At 30.5% G+C, this 19,214-nt stretch overlaps 1 protein-coding gene across 28 annotated transcripts in view; it reads right to left on the bottom strand.

Moving 5' to 3' along the window:
* LOC145254883 (uncharacterized) overlaps window positions 1–19,214 on the bottom strand; it is a 751,603-nt gene that overhangs the window by 92,322 nt on the left and 640,067 nt on the right. For 27 of the 28 annotated variants that reach the window (XM_080113769.1, XM_080113782.1, XM_080113768.1 and 24 more), the window contains exon 7: window positions 6,442–6,483. The exons of the other annotated variant lie outside the window; for it this stretch is intronic. In XM_080113769.1, coding sequence (XP_079969895.1) covers window positions 6,442–6,483 — 42 coding nt within the window. The remainder of the gene's footprint in view (window positions 1–6,441; window positions 6,484–19,214) is intronic. 28 annotated transcript variants of the gene reach the window in all.

The raw sequence follows: 19,214 nt of genomic DNA, 5'->3' as shown, positions 1-19,214 counted from the left end.
CATTACATTGATATGAAATGGTAGGATATTTTATGAAAAGAGAGAAAGACATCAACATATATAATTAGTTGCTACAATCGCATTGCTTCATGGTTAAAAGCTTTATAAGTAATTCATTTTTACATAAATCCCCTCTTCAACTAATAGAATAAAATATATAACTTAAATGATCACAAAATATAGATTTGTAAAAGACTTAAAGTAAGTTTTGCACTGACTAAAAAAGACATTCCAGGGCAACGCCGGGTCGTGACTGCTAGTAGCTTAAAAGTGTTATGCTTAATGTATAAAACATTAAATTTTATAGATTTAAACTATTCTGCTTTAAAATCTAAGCTATTTTTTTAATTCTTATGCTTCATCGAACTCTTGTGAGGGTTAGTTATTTCTAGATTCTTACCTCCGTATTTGATCGAATTATATGTAGGTGCTTCAATCTATATCAGGAACTTACATAACAACATGACTCAGGAAAATATTGCATTTCTTATGCATTCTCATTTACATATATTAGTTATAATGTTGAAAAAAAAGACAATCAATACATACAAAATAGCTATCTTATAAATGAATTATATATAATATATTAATATATATTTATATAATCATAGGAAAACCTGTTTTGTCTTCGCTAAGACTTATCAGTGAAGCTATATACAGCTGACCAGAGAGATATTAATCACTATTTTAATATATCTATATATGAATTGTATCCAAGGCTTGTATGTCGCATTATAGTTTACTCTATTGCCTAATTTCAAAGAGGATTCGATTGAAAGAAAATGAATCATATTCATGCATATTAAAATATGTCTATCTCATTTTAAGCCTTGTAGGAGGTAAATTTTATTAATAATTAACTAGCAGGACCCGTGGAAATTCCACGGTAGTTAAAATCTTTTAAAACACATCAGTAAGAAATTCCTTACTGTTATATTACAAAAGTTAATGTATGGAAGCAAGTAGAACAAACAAAGAACTTTAGTTTAAACTTTTATTGAAGGGCAATGCGATCGTAACTGATGCTGTTGATATTGTCAGGAAGTGCTGGTGATGATTGAGGCGGTGACAGGGATGTCGATCAGCTGCTTGGAGTGAGAATAGTGGTCAGTCAGTTAGACTGTGAATTTTAAAAAAACTGTGTGACATTGTTGACATCGATTTTGTGAAAGTTCTGATGACCCCAAGTTGTTTGATATTTCAGGACATTTTGGATTACACGTGTGAGTAATGAATAGGTCACAGAAAACTGCCATTGCATCTTGATAAAGCTGTTGTAGATTCCTAGGACTTCCTGTAAATGTAGATGGTAGAATAACTGGTACACCAGAATAACCATCTTCATTCCTTGCTAAATGATCCATTAAGCCAGAATATTGAGCAGCTCTCAATAAACTTTGATAGCACTATTGTAAGAATCATGCTGAAAGCCATTCTTAATATGGGGAGGGGGGTTAACTATTCTGAAACTACACTTAACAATGTAAAAATATAAGGGAAAATATATGTATGAACAATAAATATTTCTTCAGTTAAATAAAATATTCTGTAAATCTTTTAATAAGGAATAAATATTTATTTAAACCATAATTATTGAAACAAAGTATTTTACTGCATAAAAAAAACGGTTATGGGGAGAAGGGTTAACTATTTTGGGGTGCCCGGAAAACTCGTCCCGGGAAAACTCGTCTCGGGAAAACTCGATCCCGGAAAACTCGACCCCGGAAAACTCGACCCCGGAAAACTTGACCCCGGAAAACTCGACCCCGGAAAACTCGTCCCCTTTCGCTAGGTAGGAAAACTGGTCCCTTATTGAATAAATATCAATATTTTATGATCATTCTTGAAGGAGATATTGTTTTTTAAAAATAGACTATAGCACCCCCATAATATTAAAAAAAACATATTTTTACTTGTTTAATGTTTTTTTTGTTTTTTTTTTTAAATAAAATCGATTTTCTAAGTGTCCGTTTTCTACCTAACTGGCTAAGTTCTTAGTGGTTTCACTTATTTTAAAGCGTTTATTATGTTCATACAGAGTTAATTACAATTTTTTTTTTGCTCTTATTTTAACGATGTTTTTTGGAGTCATAAAAACAATAATAAAAAGCAAAAACAAAAAATTAAAAAACGGAGCGATTCGATTCTTCGTTACTTTTTGTTTTGGATTTTAATTATGATAGTCTTTTTTTTTGTTATGTTTTTGTTTTCTCTCATACCAAATACACTCATACGTTATTTAAAATTATAATTTTATCAAGTATCAACATTTATTGCCGTCCTGTCAAATTTTGCAAAAATTAACTAATAAATTAAAAGCGAAATATTTTTTGGCGCGAGAGATGCCATGTGCTAACAATCTCTCGTTAACTCATTTTTAATTTTTTTAATTTTTACTTCAAAATTCTAAAATCAATCATTAAGAGAAAAAGTAATCACTAAATAAATTTATTAATCAATTTTATTGAAAACTCCGCTATCGTTTATCAAGAATCTTTTTAATTTCATTTTTTGTTGGTTGTTTTTCGGAGGGAGATATAGTTTTTACCCCCCCCCTAAATTATATTTTAAAAATATTAAAATGTATTATTTTCTTTTTAAAACCAAATCTCCCTCAGTAATTTCTTTAATTTTCTATTGTTTAGCGATTACCAAGAAGATGTGATATACCGGACATTATTTCTCGATCTCACGTAAAACTCGACATGTTTTTGTTTGTTTTCTGTGGGTTTTTTTCTATACCGAATAAACGATTCCAAATAAATTAAACAACAAACAACAGTCGGCGAGGTAGAAAAATCGATTTTACCCTTTTATAAACAACAGTAAATAAGTAAATTCTTTTTATATTAATATTAAAAAATATACGGTCTCGTTTATGAACATAATAAACGCTTTAAAATAAGTGAAGCCACTAAGAACTTAGCCAGTTAGATAGAAAACGGACACTTAGAAAAGCGATTTTATTTAAAAAAAAAAAAAAACTTAAACAAGTAAAAATATTTGTAAAAAATATTATGGGGGGGCTATAGTCTATTTTAAAAAGCAATATCTCCTTCAAGAACGATCATAAAATGTGTTTTCAATCGATATTTATTCAATAAGGGACCAGTTTTCCTAAATTCCTATTTTGGACCTTCACCTAAATAGCGATTTAATGAAAAAAAAATTTAATGGTCTTGTATCTTTTTTTAATAATTTGTTTTAAAATAAGGAAAAAAAATCTTTGATACCGCTATTGTAAGAATCATGCTGAAAGCCATTCTTAATATGGTTTAATATTGTTTTAACTATTCTGAAACTTCACCTAACAATGTAATAAAAATAATGGAAAAATTCTTTAGTTAAATAAAATATACTGAAAATCTTTAAATAGGAAATAAATATTTGGGTTTGTATTACTGTACACATAGATTCGAAAAAGTTGTCAAAAAAACAAATATATAACAAATAAATGTTATCAAAGGCAAGATAAGTTACTTTTCTACCAAACTGGATATATTTTTTGTGTTTTTATTCAATGTAACATGTTTATTCAGCTCGAAAAACATACAGTGTTTACCGATGTATTCGAAAATTAAAGATGGCGTCTCACACCCTCTTTAACACCGTAAGTTTGGAAAAAGGTGTTATAAATAAAAAACTATGTAAAATACTATTAAAAACCCGCCGAATATATGTCAACCTATGTCACAGTAACATGTATTGAGCGAGTTTTTAACAGTATTTTATCCGGTTTTTTATTTATAAGATCTTTTCCCAAACTTACCGTGTTAAAGAGAGAATCAGACTCCATCTTTAATGTTCCAATACATCGGTAAACACTGTATGGTTTTCGAGCTGAATAAACATGTTACATTGAATAAAAACACGAAAAATATATCCAGTTAGGTAGAAAAGTAACTTATCTTGCCTTTGATAACATTTATTTGTTATATATTTGTTTTTTGACAACTTTTTCGAATCTTTGTGTACAGTAATACAAACCCAAATATCTATTTAAATAAATTTAATCGTAAGTAATGAAACAAATATTTAAAAAAAAAATTGTTGTGCTCATTTTTTATAGTATTTAAATATGTATGCCCTTCCCTTCGGTGGGCATTAGAAGATGACTGCCTGTAAAAGAAGCAAAATAAAACGAACAAAATATAAGTAATAACTATGTAAACAACGTGAAGCTGTATAAATGTTACAAAATTACTCGATTCAGCATTAAATAACACGAAAAAGGATTGATATGCCGTAAAACAAAAACAAAACAGAACAAGACGTAAAATATGTTTTGACTCTGTGTTACTCAGTGTATTTGCCAATGGTGACTGGTGATTTATTCTTGACTTTTGTTACATTTATTTCTAAACATATATTTTTTTATGTAAGGCTCACTCAAAAGTAAATAAAAATAATAAAAAAGATAAAATGGCACAATAAAAAAAATAACGAACTCGTAGCGTTAAATGTAAAAAATATATTTATTATTGAATAAAAAAAAAAACATAAGCGTTCCAGAAGACATCGTTAAAAATGTAAGTAAAATACTATACTATATTTAAACTGATAAAGATTGAACAATAAAGGGAGATAATTCACATTAATTTATTTTTGCGATGATGATGACGCCTTTCATTAATTAATGTTTGCGATGATGATGACGTGACACCGTACGTACAAGCAAATTAATATATAGATAGTTGTAATGTTAATATATATACACACATACATATATATATATATATATTTATATTTATATTGTTAAATGTTTGTTATGACGAAGAACGCTTATGTATAATTATATCACTCGGTTGCGGAGAGCCAGTGAGGGTGAGAGTGCACGGAGTAGAGAGTATAAGCGATTTGCTAGCAAATAGAAGAGTCTAGGTAGTCGCTTTTTTCTACTGGTCTCAATCTGGACACAGACAAATCCCACTTAATCGAATCACACTTGTAACATCCTGAAAAGTATTGTTCATTTTCGCCAACTGTGTTTGTAGGCGTCTTTGATATTTGTGCGTGAAGCCGGCAGATGTTTATACTTCTTATCTGTGTCAATAAGCCGTACATTTTTTTCTTTTGATCAAGTTTTCTGACTGGTTGGCAAACCTAATATTTAGCATTAAATGAGTTCCTCTTTATGTTTATCATCTTTGTATGTATACGAATGTTATCAACATCAAAAATAAATCAGATATCATAACAAATATGAAACAAGCTTCTTTAACTAGTGAAACTAATCTTATAACATGAGATTAAATTAGATTGATGATAAATTTAAATCACTAAAATGATATTTTTCTTTAAAAAAAATAAACAATACAAAAGCTTGACGGATATTTTACATTTCCACGCATAGAGGAAAGAAAAACGTATTAAAAACAATATCAATATCGCGCATATTCATTCTAAATTTTAATTATCAATTATTTTGTCTCTATCTGCGATTAATAGGAGTTAATCTATAATTAATTATTTCATCCTTAGGTAATTCGGTGTATATTATTTATATAATTGTAATATGTTATATATATTATTTATATAATTATAATATGTCATATATATTATTTATATAATTATAATGTTTTAAGTGCGAGTAGAAAACGTCTGTTAGTTGTACGTGTAGAATTTAGGTTTTAAAGGCAATATAATATATGCATATATTTCTATTTGTTCTTTTCTAAAACAGTTGCTCTACTCTCAAAATACTGTTTATCGTTGAGTCAGAAATACACATGACTTATAACTTTAATTCTAGTAAGAAATTACTTTCTAGCTGCCAATTTCATGATTTAAAAAATCTTTTTTTCCTAAATCAGCGAAATTTTTGCAATTTTACATACAGAAAATTGAAAATGGCCGTTTGGTTGCAGTTAAATAGAATTTATTTTAAATCCTTTAGCATAACTATTCAAAATGAAAGTTTGAATAAAATTAAAATATTGATACCAAATTAAAATATTGATACCAAATAAAAATATTGATACCAAATTAAAATATTGATACCAAATTAAAATATTGATACTAAATTAAAATATTGATATCAAATTAAAATATTGATACCAAATTAAAATATTGATATCAAATTAAAATATTGATATCAAATTAAAATATTGATACCAAATTAAAATATTGATACCAAATTAAAATATTGATATCAAATTAAAATATTGATACCAAATTAAAATATTGATATCAAATTAAAATATGCTTTATTTATGTTACTAAATCCATAATGTTCTTAAGCGAATCAATCCGTTTGCAAATTTACCAGTTAATCATTTTATTTGAATAGGTTTTCAGCGTGACGCAGACGGATATGTAAGTAGATCGGTAGATATGTATGTAGTTAGTATTATACCACAGAGAGAGTTAATTTTCCGCGTCATTTTCCGCGTCTTCCGGACCGTTAACCATAAACCCGTTTAAGGATAACTGTCCACTTACGTTCTTCCGATGGATACGCGCTGGTCGAAAGCAATGGTTTATCTGAAAAAGATGAGGGAAGAGAGATGAAACAAATGAAAATAATGATGCGACAGTCGACTTGAAACACTCACACAGGCACAAGAAGAGAAATGATAAGTGTAACACTTTGCAGCAACATGTTTCAGGAATTTGGTGTAGCTTGCTGAATCCAAATGGCTTTCGCATGAGAGATTGACAAGGTATGACATTTACGTAACCCGCTCCCTATAAACCAATATATCACTGGTTGGTGCTAATCATTACAGAATTAGATAATATAAACAGATTAAGATGGTGGCATTTAGAAAAAAGTCCAGATCAGTTTTAGTCCCGCTTCTCCTCCAGAACGATGAATTGTCTTCGTCGACCTTTCTAGTCACTTGCCTAAAAAATGCGACTCCCCAGAAAACAGTGTCATTTCGGATTCGCCAAGAAGGGCATACTATTGAACACTCTCATGTAACAATGTAACCGCTTTTCATTTGATTCCTCTACGATCACAAATATAAAAATAAATGATATAACTATTACAACAATAACTACATCCAATTCGCAGTCGTTATTATTGTGCCTTGTTATTGATATTAGAAAACCACCACTTTATTCAATAAACGATGTAGTTCCACCTGGACATTGGTAATGTAGAAACATTTTTCAATTATGATTGAAAAGATTAAAACTGCAGAATATAAAAAGAAATCTTCTTTGCAATATTGGTTGTTTGGTATAAGATTTTGGAGAATGTAAGGAAACGCAAAAAAGCTGGGCTGGAGAAGAGGAGATGTTTGGCCTATATGTAGTTCATATAGGTCTCGACAGATATAGAGATGGAGATAAAGTGATTGAAATATGAGGGATAATTGAGGACCAGTGCTGTTGTATAGTATCTGTTTGGTATGGGGCTCCATCTGGAGTGAGAGGTGTAACTTCAAAGAACATGTTATGAGCTCAAAATTAGATAACAGGTATAATATACGGTAGGAAAATTCAAAATAGCTTCGATTTTGCATAAACACAATGTAGGAACTGCTTTGAGTTTGAGCTATAAAACGGCTGGTATTCGACTATCTGGGACAGTAAAATGCAAACAAACGTCACTGACCCACAAAAAGGAGATATGATAATAGTAAACAGGAAAAGAAACTATTCCAAGTGTTGATATCGTTGTTCCAGTTAACCACATGAAGCTGACGGAGGCATAATAATAATAATAATAATAATAATAATAATAATAATAATAATAATAACAATAACAATAACAATAACAATAATAGTAATAATAATAATAATAGATAGATAGATAGATAGATAGATAGATATAAGTAACTTGCCAAATATGTAAAGATATTATTGAACATCAAAACTACCATAGTACACAAAATAATAGGAGCACTAAAGCACTTCATAAAACTTGGAAAAATACTAGAAGAAATTGGAGTGTAAGAGAGAATAAAAACAATATAAAACACTTATGGAACAACAGAAGCATTCTGGAGTTCGGGAAGCAACCTCTATGACCAGGCGACATCAACCAATCATAAGTCAGTTGAAATAATTGATATTGGTGCCAAACACAACTGTAAACAGATTTGTAAAATGTAAATGGGCATCCATTAATCATTAATAGTAAATGCTGTTAGATGATCCTAATATACTTAGGCAAAATAATATTTATTATTTTCTCTCGCTGAGGATTTTGATATTATCTCGATTAATAGTGGAAAATCGGATTTTGATATCTGGAGTAAGTTGACAGTAATTAAACTACGTTAATATTAATCTATATGAAATTCCACAAATACTTATTTGGTCGGTTTCATATTTAAACGGTAGTATGTGATTTATATCTGAAGCATAAATAATTCTAATCAGAATAAAATATTGATATTTCAAACGTGTACTGTTGTTGTTTTTTTTTTAAATCAAGTTACTGTGGACGTTAGTAGCACCCATTTTAAACATGTATTAATTATTTTTGTTGGGTGTCCATCCACCTATTTCATGCTGTAGATTATATTATATTAGTGCAAAAATAATGTCGTTTTTGACGTTCAACTTCAAGTTAGAAAACATTATTTGGTACCAACTGTATACTGAATAATAGGCGAACCATTTTAAGTAAATATATCAGAAAAATAACCCTAGATTGATATCCTCTTCATAAAAATACCAAAATGACGAAGCGACACGAACAGCAAATAATATTACAGAAAAATGAAAGGAAGATATATGATCATCCACGCATGACTTAAAAGGTAAGGAGTACAATATTACCTCGAGAGTGCTTTTTTATCACTAAAATTCTGCTGAATATTAACAGCGAGAAATCATTAATAAACTAGACGTGCGATCACATCTAACCATTTACTATGAGGATAGATGGAGGTGAAAAAGAGTTGAAATCTGAGAATCATTGCTGTCACTCATAGCCAAAGCCACATGGAATTACCATCAAAATACGGATACGTAAGGATTCGCAGGAGAAATGAATATGATGGATTGAATGAATTATTAAAGGGTCCATCTGACTACAAGTAAGACCTATATATATATATATTGCACCAGCTCCTTACGCAATATTTTGTAATATTACTTTGTAATAATTGTTAACATATTTCAAATAAAAACCTACAACAGAAGTAACATTTAAGTATTGTTACTTGGGGTTATGAAACCTGATGTAATATTGGTACATGTTGAGTGAGTTTTATGTAAGGATTTTTCAGCTCATATATATGTTTATATAATATACATTTATATCGGTATACTTTTTGAGTACTTTAGATATAGGGTTTAGGTATATTTTATCAATACATTTAAACAGGTAGAATATATATGTATACATATATATATATGTATATATATATATACAGTTTGAAAATCAAATAACTTTTTCTTACATGACTGTATTTAATTAATTGTTTTTATTACACAGTTTATAATGTGGAAATTTGTTCTGACTAAATTACGAAAGATAATGTCTCTTGACTATGTTTGCTAATCTTTTCAAATGTCAAAATTCATAGACCAATATTGTTGTGTGTACACAAGTGATTGCTGTCGTATTGTAATTTTAAAATGAAACAGTATTGAGAAGATAGAAAATGCAGAAAAACTTGAGTAAGATTTGAAATTATATCCCACAGAAGGGACACTTTAAGTTGTTGACGGTTTCACCGCCTCCGTATCGGATCATACATTTTTAAGAAAGTTTATGTTGTACAGATAACTCAAATCTTATGTTGCAATATATGTTTACATTTGCATTATTTCCGGCGGCAAAATATAATGAGATTATAAGTCCGTGAACAATGCAATTTCGATGATATAATAAAAAAATATATATGTGCCTTATCCAACGGCACTTCATTATTGTATGTAAATTGGAATTTTTACTACGCATGCGTTTCGACAGCCCTTTGGAATGATTGATCTTATGCGTTCGATATCGGCTTCAGAATATTAGCCCCTTTTTTGAGCCGCATTCTTCAAAAATATTAATTCACTGAAACATCAAATAAAAGACATAGATAAAAGATGAAAAGACATTACAGAATACGAGATTATAAATTGTCTTCCATGTTGAATAATTTATGAGAGACAATAATATTTGTCAACTATCAACTCTAATCATTGGAGCCGATGCCAATCTTTGATTTTATGTGCAAAGAATTGTATAATAAAACATAAAATGAATTATTCGTAAGATATGACCATTAAAGTTATGATTTTTAAGGAAATACTATTTAAAATATAAGCGTGAAGAGTCAGCCGTCATACTGACAAGTCATCTAATAATAGCGCTTGAGCGCATTCGATAAACCTATTTAAAACTTACATGTGACAGATTAACGAAGACTCTAATAAAAATTTAAGTCTGACAGACCAATGATTGGCTGATTAGGAGGGGCGCGATGGAAACTAGGAAGCCTATTGGCTAACTGAAAAATCAATAGAATGTGCGTATATAAAAATGCGAGATAGCCACAACTCTTTGCATAAGCCTGACGAATCCTAAGATGAAGGAACCACGGTATATATACTGTGTAGCTTAATTGCCATATATATTTTTATAACTTACTATATATATATATATATATATATATATATATATATATATATATATATATATATATGCTTACTAATGTGCCGGCGTTTGACATTTATAGGAGTTTAATTTCCCTAAATTCGGGTGTTAGTTTACGCTGACCTAGTGGTAACATCCTAGCAAATCGAGTTGAAAGCGACTTTGGAACTCTGTTCCAATCCCTCGACTAGTAGTAATTATTACTTCCCGCATTGCTGATTGTGGAAGCATGAATAATTCGAGTCTTTAGATATAAACATAAGTATCAATATTTAGAATATATAAATTAGATCACTGTCTGACTTACGTAAAGAACATTAAAAAAATTAAAATGTTTAAATTCAAAATTATTTCACGCGGTTAATTGTAGCCGAATGGATGCGGTCTTTGCTAATCGAGCGAGAGATGTCTCGTATTGCCGAGTTCGAATCGTTACTGGTGTTAATCGTGACACCCTGCACTGAAGATTCCCGAAAGGATGAAACACTAGTGTATGTAGGTATTTAATTATTATAGTAAACAAAAAATAATTATGACAGCTCCTTTAAGAAATTCGTTTCGTATCGTTGAGCGCTTTCAGTTGAATTAAAGTCGGTCAATTTAGCTCTTATGCATAGATCATCGTATAACGATTAGATCACTGCCTATATTCAGTATCAAAAAACATAGATACGTGATGATCTATCGTGAAGCAGAGGTTGTGCGACTACATCTTTTGTGAACCGACAAGTAGAATTCCAGAGTAAGCCCTTTAATATACAACATTTGATAATGTTATATATATATATATATGATGATTGCAATGTCTTGTCAGACGAGTGCCATTCTCTCAGACACTTAAAGTCCATGAGCCCAAAAATTTCTTCCATTGCCAAATGACCATTTTAATAGGGAGGATCTGTATACAGATGATGCTACAGAGTTTCAGCTTTGTACGACAACTTAGTCTCTCTCTCTGTTGAAAATGTTGAAATCCAGCAACAAGCAAGAGCAATATAGCAAGCAACAAGTTAAACTGCAGACAAGCTTAATGCAGGTACTGGTCTCCCGCTTTACGGTTTTTTAAATCAGGGATTTGCTTCTCCTGGAAAGGTTGCCTTCACCACGGCTTACGGGAGTCCTCTCCACCCCAACACACACATACACACACACAAACACACACGGTGCTAGTTGGCCGTTTCCCGGAAAAAGGGTTCATTCGCCGTTTGGAAGGTCTTATTTTTAATCCTTCAGGGAGACTAGCCACCCTCCTCACCAAACAAGTTGGTGGGGGAACCAGTTTAGTCGCCGGTGACCCGGCCATGAGGCAGATAGTACTGGATTTATTTTTGGATTACATGGTACCAGTAGCATAGAACATGACCTGACATATATATATATATATATATATATATATATATATATATATATATATATATATGTATGTATATATATACATATATATGTATATATATATGTATATATATGTATATATATGTATATGTATATATATATATATATATATATATATATATATATAAGTATTACTCGCTATCATAAAAGTGGACAACATACTGTTAGTGATGAACATACTATTCAAAGCCGCAGAATACCGATGTCGCGAGCCTGGTGTATTGATTTAAGGATGAATGTGATAGCGAACAAACAAATAATGGTGCAAGATGAATCATAATTCTGACACATTTCTGAAGACCCCACAGAGGATGTCCATTGAAACTGATGCAAGTTACATTAATGTTGTTCTCTAAAAGATTAATAGCTCTCTGCGTAGAATTAAGAGTTACTTGATCTGTTAGTACAAAGGGTGGTGTGGCATGTGAACATCATAAAAGAAATAGCATTATCATATATCAACGTTGTCGCTTAGGAAGAATAAACACAGCACAACTTAATATCTTCAAAAGTGTATTCATTCTGTTTGATTTGGTTGTTTGGTTTTCCGACATATCAACCCTTTTCCCGTTATTTCATACTGAATCTAATCATTTTGATAAAACGTTTCTGCTTTAAACTCTTAATTATTTTAAAATATATGTACATTGTTCGCTTACTCCCTCTGCTTTTGTTCATCTGATTCAGTCTTATGTCATGCTATATATAAACATCTCAGAGCGGAGCTGAGAGTAATAGTAACAAGGGAGTTACGCCACACACCCAAATGGGAGCCTTAATATCAATGACAGTCCAACCAATGCAGCATTTAATGTAGAATATGATATTATTGATGAACATATCAATTAACTTTAACTTATTCCGGATTAATTTGAAAATCACTATTTCATAGATAATCTTTTCAATTGTCTGTTTGTTCAAGAATATGAAACAACGAGAAAATCACATGATATAGAACTCTATGCCTCCTCCAAAAAAAAAATTATGCCACTTAGACGCGATTAATACTACACAAGAATGGTCGTGAATTTCAAGGAGAATGAAAATACCGAGGTGAAAGACCTCCAGAGGACAAACGCAGAAGTACTTAAACATTGAGAGCATTGCTGTTACCAAGATTTTAAGGACATCCACCACCATTAGCCACGAAAAAGAACTGATAAAATACCCCACATAAACCCCGCAACAATAAAGACACCGGCCAATCAGAGGTGATAAAAAAATAGCACGAACATCGAAGACGCGATGAAACTTATAAAAATGAGTGCAAGAGATGTGGCATCACTTGTGTAAATTGTAAAGATATATACAAATAACACAATTTCTGCCATGCGATTCTTAACATTAAGGTCATGGCAAGTACTATAAAATGAAGAGTTGAAATCGTCTGAGATTCCAGAGATTAAACCAGCCATAATCGGTGAGAAATCAGTCGTCTCGAGTGGTATGTATTACAATGTTAATGCCATTTAATGAAGAATACGTGGAATGCATGCTGTCATTCGGTAGCAGTGTCAGAAATTTCGTGAAAACTATTGAATAATTCCACCCGCCATATTTTGAAGCTTATAACTCCTCGAAAAATGTCATTCAAGCCATAATCTTTTTTTTTTCAATTAAAGGAGCACGAACCAAGGTTTCATTAAAAAAAAAACACAAAAACAAACAACGTGAGGTTTTTTTTTTAAAAAAAAGGTTTTAAACTTCGGACTTTATAGGTTAATTTCTAAAAAACACTACTTTTTTTGCTTTTAAATTTGAATATATTATTTATTGATCTTTTATCTTCAATTTGTGATATATAAAACTTTGGTACATAAATTAATTATTTACTTTTTAATAGACATTTGAAAATGGGGGAGCGTGAATTTAAAAAAATGCTTGTCTAAAATATTATATTCGATTTATTGGAAAGAGCATAAAATTTCACATTGACCCTGAAAATATTGTAAAAATAGAATCAATAGAAACATTTTGATAGATTTTTAAAGTTTAAAAATTGAAAAATACTGAACTCGTAACATTTAATTAATTTCATTACTATTTTTAAAAAGATATTTCTATTACTTTTTATACAACTTTAATAATTTATTTTTGAAGTATAATCCATAAAGAAAATAAACAACCCACCTTTAAAATAGAAATTACGAGTTTTTTTTATATTTTATTTGCAGTTTCGTGTTAGGGGCGTCAAAAATTCCTACAAAAATTCTGATACACCTAGTCATTCGGTACCATGGAGCGCCAGAAGTGTTATCACTGGAACCAACGTATTTAACACTCCTGGCGCCACAGCAAATAATTGAGGAGGATCAAGGAGGATAGAAATACTCAGGAGAAACGCACTAATTAGACGTCTAGTGGATGAGTTCGAAAAGGACTGGGACCTTGGGGAGACTTATTGCCACCCAAATTCAAGTGATGACCAATGGTCGCTATCAACGAGAAATCTATGGTAAACGACTATTGTAATAACGCAATATAATATGCAAAGTTTATCAAAAGAGGTGATGATTAGCGGAAATCTGGAGACTTGTTGTTACTCTAACTCCAGAGAAGACCACAAGTTGTTCTCACAAATGATTTTTTATGGCCTGTGTGAAAACTCCTAGTGAATAATAATAATAATAATAATAATAATAATAATAATAATAATAATAAGAATAAGAAGAAGAAGAAGAAGAAGAAGAAGAAGAAGAAGAAGAGAAACTGAATTCCTAATAACCGCCGCAAATATTTAGCGCGATCAGAACAAACCAAGTCAAATTTGATAATTTAAATTTAAAAAAATTTCAAAGATGTTCAATGGTCAATCAGCCAACACACTAATACCCTTTTCTTCAAATAAATCTTCGAAAATCTTTAGAGGTGTGGCACTTTGCCCCATCCTACATCAATACATGTTCATTTTGGTGGGTTGGAAGGTATGTTTCATCCAATACATCTTGGTATTTATAGTTGTTGAAGTTACCTTTACACAAATTGATGCATTTCTCTCCAGTAGCTTTGATACATCCCCAAGGAATTTGCCTCTTGTAATATTTTCCTGATATCTGTATACTTCTTGCGTAAATATGGGGTTGTTCACATATATATTCGGCCCCTTGGATACAGGTCTATCCTGCATTCATCTGAGTTGACAATATTATCAAGTTCCTGTTTTTTTTTTGTTTCAACATATCCTTGCAGAAATTTTTTAATAGTGTTTTTTCTTGCAAGTCACATACCCTCGTAAATTATGCTTTCTTAAAGGTTACTTAAATATAGAAAGAGATATATTTACAAATTTTTATTCGCAAGGCGCTTCTCCCCTAATATGGGTGTTTTCCTTGAAATTAAGCAAAGTCTCCTCTCATCTCTCGCTGTCAGTTTTCTCTTTTTAGTGATTCTTGATTGTTCCAAAAGTTACACACTTTTTTCCATATTTTTTCACTGTCAATCCATGCATTTCAAACTGTTAAGCTATAGAATAAAAGGGCTTGGCCTATTTCCTTCTTCATAGCAATCAATTCTCATATTTTCATTGATACAGTGGGTATTTTAATAATCCGTATACAAATGTGAATTTCGAGAAAACAACGTGGTTAGATGAGTCTAGTCATTAAAATATACCACTAAAATGAAGTGAGCACCTTTCATGGCGGGCACCTTTTTTTGTTTTAACATTTTTAAAAAAAATATTTTATTTTTATTGTAAGTTACCAAACAATTTTTTAATGCTTATCATATCCACCTTTGATATTACTATCATAATCCGAAAATAAAAACAAGAATTTTTTTTTTAATTTAAGGAAAAAATTTATAAAAATGTACTCGAAACCAAGCGAGTATATATATATATATATATATATATATATATATATATATATATATATATATATATATATATATATATATATATATTATATGTACGTATACGGGGAATTACATCATTATAAGAAGCATTTTATTATATATATGTAGTTGTATTTGAAAAAAAGCCTTCTTTATATATTTTAATTACTAAAAATATTTTGTGAGAGTAACTGACTTTAGAAAAAATCTACGTTTTCAAAAGGAAATATAATTCATATTTAAGATCCATATATGTTGCGATATATATATATATATATATTACATATATATATTACATATATATATTACATATATATATTACATATATATATATTACATATATATATTACATATATATATTACATATATATATACATATGTATATTACATATATATATTGCATATATATATATATATATATATATATATATACATACTCGCAAACGTACTCGTCGTTGACTGGGTTCAAAAACAGCCTACAGAAAATGGACTCTGTTTTATGAAAGTATGATGAGTAATGAAAAGGAAGGGTTGTAAAGAGATACCTTCGAAATTGGGGGTATCAAAACCAAAGCAAAATATGATGAAAGTAAAAATAAAATAGATAGACCCTATAATTTATTATACCATACCTGTTCACACTGAAACACTTATCACAATATTCTGTGGATCTATGTTAAAAAAACTTGTTAAACTGTGTGACATATTTCCATTCTATGGAGGTCAGGTGCGAACGAACACCCCATAATTTTATTATACCATATTTCTTCAAACTGAAACATAATTATAAAAGTATACTTACGCAGATAGATATGAATAGTCTTTATTAAAGTTTGTGCCTATTTTCATTCTATGGAGGCGAGGCGCGAACGCAGACCCCACAATTTTATTATACCATCGCTATTTAAGTTAAAATATACTTATCAAATTATTATTATGTAAATCTATATCAAAAACACTTGTAAGCGTTTTTTTTTAATTTTTAATTTTTTTATTTCCATACTTTGTGGACCAGGCGCCGACGCAGACCCCACAATTTTTATTAACCACCGTTCTGCCAGATCAGACATACCTATTCCTGTGTATCGATACATCTATCATTATATATGATCAGTTTTTTTTAAATAGTCAACATATAAGAGACTATTCGTGACCAGACACACACACACACACACACACACACACACATTCAGCTTTATATATATATACCAATTTTCTCTACATCCCACATCTACATTCTATGTTTCCATCCTTAGATAATTTATTTGTTTCATATGGTTATAAAATGTATTACAAAGGTGTCCTTTAAAAAATAGCGTTACATATGGAAAACAATATTTCATTGAATATATTGTTGTTGACATACACCTAAAGATACAATTTAATAATTTAAATGAAAAACATATTTTGTCAACAAAGGAACACATTTTAATTATCAGTGAAAATTCAAGTTTGGATTAACCCGTACATAATAGTTATACTTGTTGAACATGACAGACACAAATTCGGATTTCATTTTTCTATATGGGTTAAGTTTCTGGTATTGTGGATCAATTCACGAATCCGAATGAAAAATTGAAATGCATCCAATATTTATTTAGCTTTTATATGTGTTCTATTTTTGGAGTAATGGAATACGTTCTATCTTACGCTATCAATAAACGAATTACCAGCCGGCTTCAATTCCTTCAAAAATGCTCATCTGAAAGGATGATTATGCATTTCAATAAATTTAAATGAAATTATACTCATGGTAAAAAATATACAATTCATCTGTCTGTTATATAATTCGGCATAGTATACAGCTAAATTATAATAGTTGCTTATATATATATATATATATATATATATATATATATAATTTTGTTAAGTTCAATAAAAATATATGTAAAACATAAGTGAATAATTGTTGCATTACAATTTTAATAATTGACTAGTGATTTTTTATGCGTTAGTTAATCCTCCGCATAAAAAACAGTGATGTTTTGCATATAATGAAAATGTATGTTATTTAAATAGGCAGAGACAATTGTGTACAAACCAAATGGTTTTAGATGATATATGGAATTATGTTCACTGAATAACTAAGGTTTTATATGATGCAACATATAAGGTTCTAATCGTACACTATTGAGCTACTATTAGCTAAGGAAATGTATATAAAATATGTATAAATTATTAAATGTATGTATGTAACACTGTTCAATACATAATATCTAACGTGCTTAGTTCGTGAGTGAAGCCTTTTTACAAGTGAGTGACCACGTATATGGGCCCAAGGGCCTTCTCAAGTATAAGGGTTAATTAGTGTAAGGTGGTCACTTAGGTGGAAGCGTAGTGATTAGTAATGGTGGAACTTGCACAGAATTTGATTATTTAAGGAGGCAGCACAAAAATAATTTGTTTGCATTCGACTTGAAGACAAGCATAGTGTAATTAGAATTCCGTAGGCGGGTAGTTCTAAGAAAGTAGCTTTGTTCATTAAATTAACGTTTAGATTACGACACAGATAGAGAGTCGTGAAAATGTTTATAGTGGTTGTGTATGCTCTTCGTGAAGATTGGCAGTGGGGGGGACCATAGACTGAAGGTCAGATAGACACTTGAGAAAAGGGTTGCAGGGAGGATAAAAGGGCATTCACTATTCGGTTTCGATGCCAGTTTTGAACTCTGTGAAGGTAGGATAGACTGCATCTTTAAATGTGGCAGCAGTACTCGTCTTTGGCAGGGGATTGCGCCAGGAGTGAGATATCTTCTGGAGCGGTAAAATGACGCAACCATTTTCCAGTAACATTGGCAAAGGATTAGATGTAAGTAATCTATTTCAGGTCAGAGGTGAAATTCAGACCCAGTAGCTTGTCGGAGCAGAGTGCTAGTTCGAGACAAGAGCTATTTACATCAATAGCGAGGATCAGAGCGTTGATAGAAAAAGACAAAATCTTTATTTTTGTTGAGTTCAGTTAAAGTTATCCAGCCACATTTTGTTCTGTTGCGCCACGTTTTCAAACTCAGAGAAGAGAGACTTAAAGATATCTTTGTCGGTACTTGTTTTTGTAGTGTAGCCATAAATAGTAATGCCGGCTGCGTAAATATTAACGAATGAACTCAGAATGTGATTTGGAAGACTATTGATGAAGATAAAGAGAGAGCAGTGCACAGAAGAGATCGTTGATTCTTTAAGTTTCGAACTTTTTCCCATCAATGACTACTCGTCGGACAAAAAAGATTCAACGGTTGAGAAAATATTTTCAGATATTCCATAGCACCAAAGTTTGTGAAGTAGACCTTTTTGGCAAAAAAAAATGCTTTTGATATGTCAATAGCTATTGATCAAGGGATGGATCTTCGTCGATAAATTTACTCATCGGATGTGAAAGTATAGTTAGTAAATGAGATGTAGATTTCGGAGGACAGAAACTTGTCACTGAGTAGATGGATTT

This window comes from Euprymna scolopes, chromosome 30 (genome assembly GCF_053919585.1).
Source record: "Euprymna scolopes isolate OS-2025 chromosome 30, ASM5391958v1, whole genome shotgun sequence".
Classification (NCBI taxonomy): Eukaryota; Metazoa; Mollusca; class Cephalopoda; order Sepiida; family Sepiolidae; genus Euprymna; species Euprymna scolopes.
The sequence above is the reverse complement of the archived record's forward strand: the minus strand, read 5'-3'. Positions and strand labels throughout refer to the sequence as shown.